At 46.6% G+C, this 6,467-nt stretch overlaps 1 protein-coding gene across 1 annotated transcript; it reads right to left on the bottom strand.

The window, feature by feature from the left end:
• Positions 1-1,812: 1,812 nt before the first annotated feature.
• Positions 1,813-6,035, bottom strand: LOC112897771 (cysteine-rich receptor-like protein kinase 15). Its single transcript, XM_025966169.1, has 7 exons — positions 5,011-6,035; positions 3,797-3,922; positions 3,380-3,531; positions 3,015-3,222; positions 2,690-2,927; positions 2,455-2,608; positions 1,813-2,353 (listed from the first exon to the last, which is right to left on the bottom strand). The coding sequence occupies exons 1-7, from the start codon at positions 5,921-5,923 to the stop codon at positions 1,982-1,984; spliced, it is 2,163 nt and encodes a 720-aa protein (XP_025821954.1). The 5' UTR covers positions 5,924-6,035; the 3' UTR covers positions 1,813-1,981.
• Between the last annotated feature and the right edge of the window lie 432 nt (positions 6,036-6,467).

Below are 6,467 nucleotides of genomic sequence, written 5' to 3'. Positions count from 1 at the left end.
AAATAAGGCTATGTATGACTGTGGCACCACTTGTGTAATGTATTTTCACCAGAGACTGTTTTCTGGTGTTTAAATACATGTTTAGCTCCGGTTGTTTAGGCCGGGGCGTTTCACGAACACACCCTCAGATTCAATGTTAATGAATCACTGGTAACTGCGGGGTTAATTCCTAGAATTATTCACCAGTAACTGGCAATGTTTTATGACTCAGAATTATTGCATTCAACAGCAAAATATTGCTCATCGCACTGGGCCACGGCCTCGGCGAGGCGAGGCAAGTGAGTGCGCGCGCGTGTGGCTCACCAATCTCCTCTTCACAAGTGGTGTACACATATTCCACCATTTAAATCGGTTGAGATACTTCTCAAATATCCATACGGGATAACTCCCTAGCATTTATTAATGGACTTTTAATTTTTTTATCGTAAAAAAAATAGGCTAAGCCCATAAATTCTAACACTTCTCTTGTTTCTCGAGATAGAAAAAACATCCGGAGCCAGATTCACCCGCCCGCCCAAGCCGAGTTCTAAAAGGACATTTTCATTCCGTCACCAATTTCGAGCATTGTGGAGGCTGCGAAGAGCAGTTTATCTCAGTCAAACACTGCACAAGGGACTAGGCTGTTTTGATTTCATCAAGGTATAAGTTCTTGAAATCTGCAGCAATCAGTAATTCAGCTAGGTGCTGACTGGTAAATCACACTAGACGCTATTTCTATCGGCTCCAACTTATGTGATTGTTTACAGCCTGATCTTTACAGAGTGTCATTTGGAAGCCTGATTGGATCTCGGCACCAAAAACTCCAAGAGCAAGGTACTCCAAGACCATGTTGTCGTCGTCTCTATCCCGCGGCGGCCGTGGCGGTGGTGAGCCTTACAGTTGCTACCTCCACGGACACCACGAACCCATTCACGTGACTCCACTGCCTCTTGGTGGCACCATCTCCCTTGCTCATCACCGCCGTCGTCCTCCATCATCAACAGGCGGCAACATCGCAGTACAAAACTAAAGGCTGACTGTCTGAAGTAGTAGGAAGACGAAGGTGTGTGTGCAGCCACCACGGCGGCGAGCCACAGCCACCCGTGCAGGACTGCAGGAGACAAGAGCAGAAGGTACCTTCATAGAAAGGGGGTTGATCGGTGCATCACCTCGGCCGTGGCTCTTGTTGATCTCTCTTATGAGTGCCAAGACTACTGATCGACAAGGGCCCTATTGCAAACTCGGACCTCATGACCGTCAGCGTTGACCTCAGTGTAGCACCATCAGCTGCACATCTGGACTTCTGCTCACAGGCGGAAAAGACTATAATTGCATTGGGGCCAAAGCATCAACGAGCAAGGTGTTCCATCATGTCCTTAAGTTTCTACAACTGCTAAGGAACCTATCACACATCCTCAGAAAATATGATGGAATAACTAGAATCCGCATCCATTTTGGGGTCCTAGCTAAATTATCATAAATTTGTCGTATGGGCACGAGCTATGCTTGGTGGCTAGGGACGTGGAAAGCGTACTTCTCAAAAGCTGTAGCGATAGAGGCTGATTTGAGAATTGATGTTCATCAAGTAATCCTTGCCAACAATTCACTTCATTATTAGATAGTTGCACCGTAATACATATGGGCTCGTCTCCTACGATTTGTAAGCCTCATTTGCCAAGGTTCTTGAGCCGTGGTAGCAACTAGGTCAGAGATCAGGCATATATAATAGTGATAGTTCATATTATAGTTTGTTCTTAGTTATGTATACATAATAATTTCAATTCCCTTATTCCCGAATTGGTCCAAATTGAAGAGACATTTCAATCCATTGTGTATGAATGGTGACCAGAACTTTGATCAAATGAGATGAATGAGTAATAAAACCTTACAATGTTTTCTGAATTTTTCTTTACCAGCTATATATGCTTTAGGATCAATGTTAATCATTGGTCGTATGGAACACAGCTAGCAGCTTGTGCTCCGCACTCTATGCAACACTTACCTACCTCGGTTGAAGCTCCGAGACCGACATCTCGTTCTCTGAAACTGTGGTCGTCGAAGATAGTTTATTGCTGATCAGCATCACACCATCAGAGCTCCTGACACCGGATCTTGATGGGTGATCTGATTCAGTTAAGCCGGAGCTGAAGACGAAGGCTGGTCTAGATGGGGCTCTTCTGTCATCAGACGTTGAGGTCGGACTGCTGAGCATAAGCACCACTGCTGAGGCGTCTGGCCGATCCATCGGGTTTTCCTGGACGCATAGGAGCCCGATCTCTACGCAGTTGAGGACCTCGCTTTCCGGGTACCCAGACTCAGCCAGTGATGGGTCTACGACATCCACCATTGAACCAGCCCTCCACTTGTCCCAGACCTTCACAAATCATTTATCGATGTAACAATATACATGTATGTGAAACATATGTGATATTGGAATGTCCTTACTACATTGCCAAAGCAGCACTGTACACTTACATGGCTGAGAACAGATATCGAGTCTGAAGTGTCGCTGTACGCGCTATTGTTCCTTCGCCCGGTCACCATCTCTAGGACTATGACACCGAAGCTGAATATGTCCGACTTGGTTGAAACGTGCCCCCAGTAGGCATACTCTGGGGACATGTACCCGCTGCATGCATCAATGATGTTCAATCAAGAGTCATTCAGTGGAGTGTATTGTCAGACTTTACTACCTGTTGTTGGTACTTACAGGGTTCCAACAGGTCGTCTTGTTATATCTCTAGATTGGTCTACGCTGAAAGCCCTGGCAATTCCAAAATCTGAAATTTTGGGGTTCATATCCGCATCAAGCAATACATTGCTCGGCTTTAGATCTCTGTGGATGACCTTTAGGCGGGACTCCTCATGGAGATAAAGAAGTCCCCGCGCGATACCACAGATGAGGGAAAACCTCTTGCTCCAATCCAGCTGCTGCCGTCTCATTGGATCTGCAGTCAGACAACAAGAGCAGTAAAATAGAGGATAAATATGTGAGAAATGACCTATTTGAACTTTAGCAGTAGTTCGATGGATACCGGAAAGGAAGGTATCTAGGCTTCTATTGGGCATGTACTCGTAGATGACCAGCTTCTCTTCTTGCAAGGACACCCCTAGGAGCTGGACCAGGTTCCTGTGCTTGAGCTTGGCAGCAAGCACGAGCTCGTTCTTAAGCTCTTGGAACCCCTGTGAGGAGTCCTGCGAAAGCCTCTTCACAGCTATCTGTTGCCCGTCCTGTAATGTTCCCTGCACAAAGCAATGGACCTATTGTCACCATCTTCGGCTATTGTGCCTTTTAGTTAGTCTAAGTATAATTAAGAACCCGACACTTCAGTACAGCACTGCCAACTAATCCAGATACAGAGAGAGAGAGAGAGAGAGAGAGAGAGAGAGAGAGATGTACCTTGAACACTTCTCCAAAACCTCCCTCTCCAAGTTTGTTTTCTTCCGAAAAATTGTTTGTTGCAGCTCTTAACACCACGAGATTAAGTTGCTCGGGCTCGACATATCCGATGTCGTCTTCTTTGATACTGCTGTTGTCTCTCATAGACAAACCTGCACAAGGAAAAGATATTCTGGTGAAATACTTATGACTGGAATCTAGTTAGCTTATTTTTCAGAAGTCATCATCTTTAAAGGAAAACTCAATGCCAACATAAACTTTGTGAAATGGGGTTCAAAGACATCTTAATTTATAAGCTATGTGAGCACAAAATCCTTTTCGGTTGTAAAGACTTTTCCCATCTAACTGTACTCCACACCACTGAGATTAACGAACCGCGCAGGCAGAATGCAGACCTTAATGAAAGTATGGGCGTACCTGGTCCTGTTTTCTTCCGGTTGACCTTTCTCCTCCTGTACAGGAAAACACCAACGATGACGACTACGGCGAGCACTGTTCCAACAGGGATGGCGACGGCGAGAGTCACATTCATCCGCTTTTTTTCTGCATTCCAGGCAGGCCGTTAGACAGCGGCCCAGTTCTTCCTTTCTCCATACTCATGCCACATCTAATTTATTTACAAATGGTCCATTAACTTGGTTCCACTCGTGCTAAGTTAGTACAAAAGGATATGCCATTCACTTTAGACATCAACACTTCCTCTTACATGGAGGGTCCCTTAGGCCTCAGTGCCTCAAGTGTTTGTAATATCGGTGAGGCTATGATTTGTTTAATAAATTGGGCTAGGTCGCTAGTCTCGATACCATATTAAGTTGCATTAATTAATTGTCTAATATTCAAGGCAGCTCGAGCATGTATAGTACATACGCTGTTTCACTATGAGCATCTCTAGCACTCTCCCTTTCCCCAGTAAACTAACACCATTGGGAAGAAGATATATTCCAGCAGTTCCCTAAAACCTCTCCCTTTCCCCAATAATTATTGAGTTGTTCCAATATTTCACCCTAATAAAAGGAGAATTTTGGCTCTCCCAATACGTTAGTTGTATTGGGATGAGTTTATTGGAGAACTGTAAAAGCATCTCCCAATAATTTATAAAAGTGGTATCGGGACATCCCAATACCATCTTATTAGAAGATGTTTATTGGAAAACTGCTGGAGATGCTCTAAGCTCTCTGTTCTGTTGTTCATACAGGTTAACGGAGGTTCAGCTCGCTATATAGGAATTACAGACACCTACTGTATTATATATAGAAATTAAAATATATAATTAATGTAACTCTGGTAGAAATTAATTGTGAATCCAGTATGAATTAACTGTAACTAGAAATTATTCAGGCATGGGCGGAGCTTTTCTCACCTAAATTTATATTCCCTTCGCTTCCATACATGTTACTCCCTCCATTCCAAAATATAGTTCGTCTTGATTTTTCTAAATTCTTAGATTTTACTATGCATCTAAACATACATTATATTTAGATACATATCAAAACTATGAATCTAAAAGGCTAAAATGATCTAAATTTTGAAATAGAGGAAGTACTATTTAAGAAGAAGAAATGTGAAATTAGGAAGGAAAAAAATTCGGGTGTGGAGATTTATATACTGTCTGATGCAGTTCAGAAGCTCACCTTGCGTTTCTCCGACGAAGATCATCGACCGAGCTGGCGCTAGAACCGGTGGTCCGTCGAGTGCCAGATTGTCGTAAGGGTATATCTCCATGCGCACGTAGCAGTTGTAGGCGAGCACCAGCCCTCCCTTGTGACCATAGCAGCAGCTCGGCAGCAGGCGCACCGAATCATTCAAGCACCGTTCGCACTCCGCCGCCGTCCGATCCCTCATGCACTCCAGCAGCCCGTCGTACATGGTGCCGTTGGGCGCGGCGGGATCAGACACGCCGGCCCCTGTTGCGAACATCGGCGCCGGCGATGGCGTGCCGGAGCCGGAGCCGTTGACGGCGCGCGCGGCGAGGCGACCCATGAGCTCGTTGTACGCTCTCTCGAAGGTGACCGTGTCGGAGACCTCGGCCCGGTTTTGGAACGGCTGCCGGAACGCGTCCTCGTAGGCGGTGGACGCGTTGGTGTCGGCGTAGCTCACGAAGCAGAACATTGGCGCCGGGACCGACACGCCGGAGCCGTCGTCGTACCAGATGGCAGCGCGGCGGCTGCTGTTGCAGCGGCTCCGGATGCCCAGCGCCGCGTTCCTGAGGTAGGTGGCGCAGTTGGCCGGAGAGGAGTCGCCGCGGCAGAGTCCCCTGACGAAGGCGCGGTCGGTGCCGTTGCCACGGGACAGGGAGGCAAAGCCTGTGGGAGCCGCAGCGGAGGGGAGCGCGTCCAGCAGGGCCACCACGTTGGACCAGAACGTGGTGTTGGTGGAGGAGGACGACGACGGCGAGGGAGCTGGAGAAGGCGGCGCCGATGATTGGCAGTCGGACCACGTAAACTGGCTGTCCTGGGATGTTAGGACGGTGGAGAGGCTCGCCACCATGGCAAGGAGGAGCAGGAGGCCACGGCCATGGCGGTGGCCGGATGCCGACCACGGCATGGCCGGTGTTGCGAGGAGGTCTGGTCTGGCAAAGCTAAACAACCCTGTGATGGATCATCGCTCAGGAATGACATCACAAATTTGGGTGATTGCTGTAATGCCGGATTTATTGGCTTACAAATCTAGTTGATGGCACACTTGTCCGGAGCGAGTCTTTCCATGAATTCAATCAATCTAGTGTCCTGTGGCAAAAGGTTCTTGATGGCACAGCTGTGGACTTTTCGTTGAACTTAAGGGAAAATATCTCCTTTTTTAGGGGAAATACCTTTGAAAAACTGCAAGAGAAAATATGTATCTTGCTTTCTCCGACTGGCTCCGTGGCTGGATCTGGTGGTACGTGTTTCCTCCATATCCAAACGTAGTTTGTATTTGTTTATTATGTCATAAAGTCAACCTTTTCTAATGTTTAACCATTGGGTAGTTGACTATTCCTCGTACGAATTGACTGAAGGTGATATTGTATAATATGCATTCTTGCCGAGAGTAATATTTAATCAAAGATAAACATTTACAGAGCAACTTTCACCGACGAACAAATAGCTAG

The sequence above is a fragment of the Panicum hallii genome, chromosome 6, assembly GCF_002211085.1.
Source record: "Panicum hallii strain FIL2 chromosome 6, PHallii_v3.1, whole genome shotgun sequence".
Classification (NCBI taxonomy): Eukaryota; Viridiplantae; Streptophyta; class Magnoliopsida; order Poales; family Poaceae; genus Panicum; species Panicum hallii.
This window is presented reverse-complemented; position numbering and strand designations above follow the sequence as displayed.

What these genes read in the sequence shown, in the direction of transcription:
- LOC112897771 (XM_025966169.1), bottom strand. Translation starts at nt 5,923, where the DNA reads ATGCCGTGGTCGGCATCCGGCCACCGCCATGGCCGTGGCCTCCTGCTC. An exon ending in CCGGAAGAAAACAGGACCAG is followed by an intron (nt 3,532 to 3,796) that starts GTACGCCCATAC and finishes TTCCTTGTGCAG; the next exon opens with GTTTGTCTATGAGAGACAAC. An exon ending in CGATATCTGTTCTCAGCCAT is followed by an intron (nt 2,354 to 2,454) that starts GTAAGTGTACAG and finishes TGATTTGTGAAG; the next exon opens with GTCTGGGACAAGTGGAGGGC.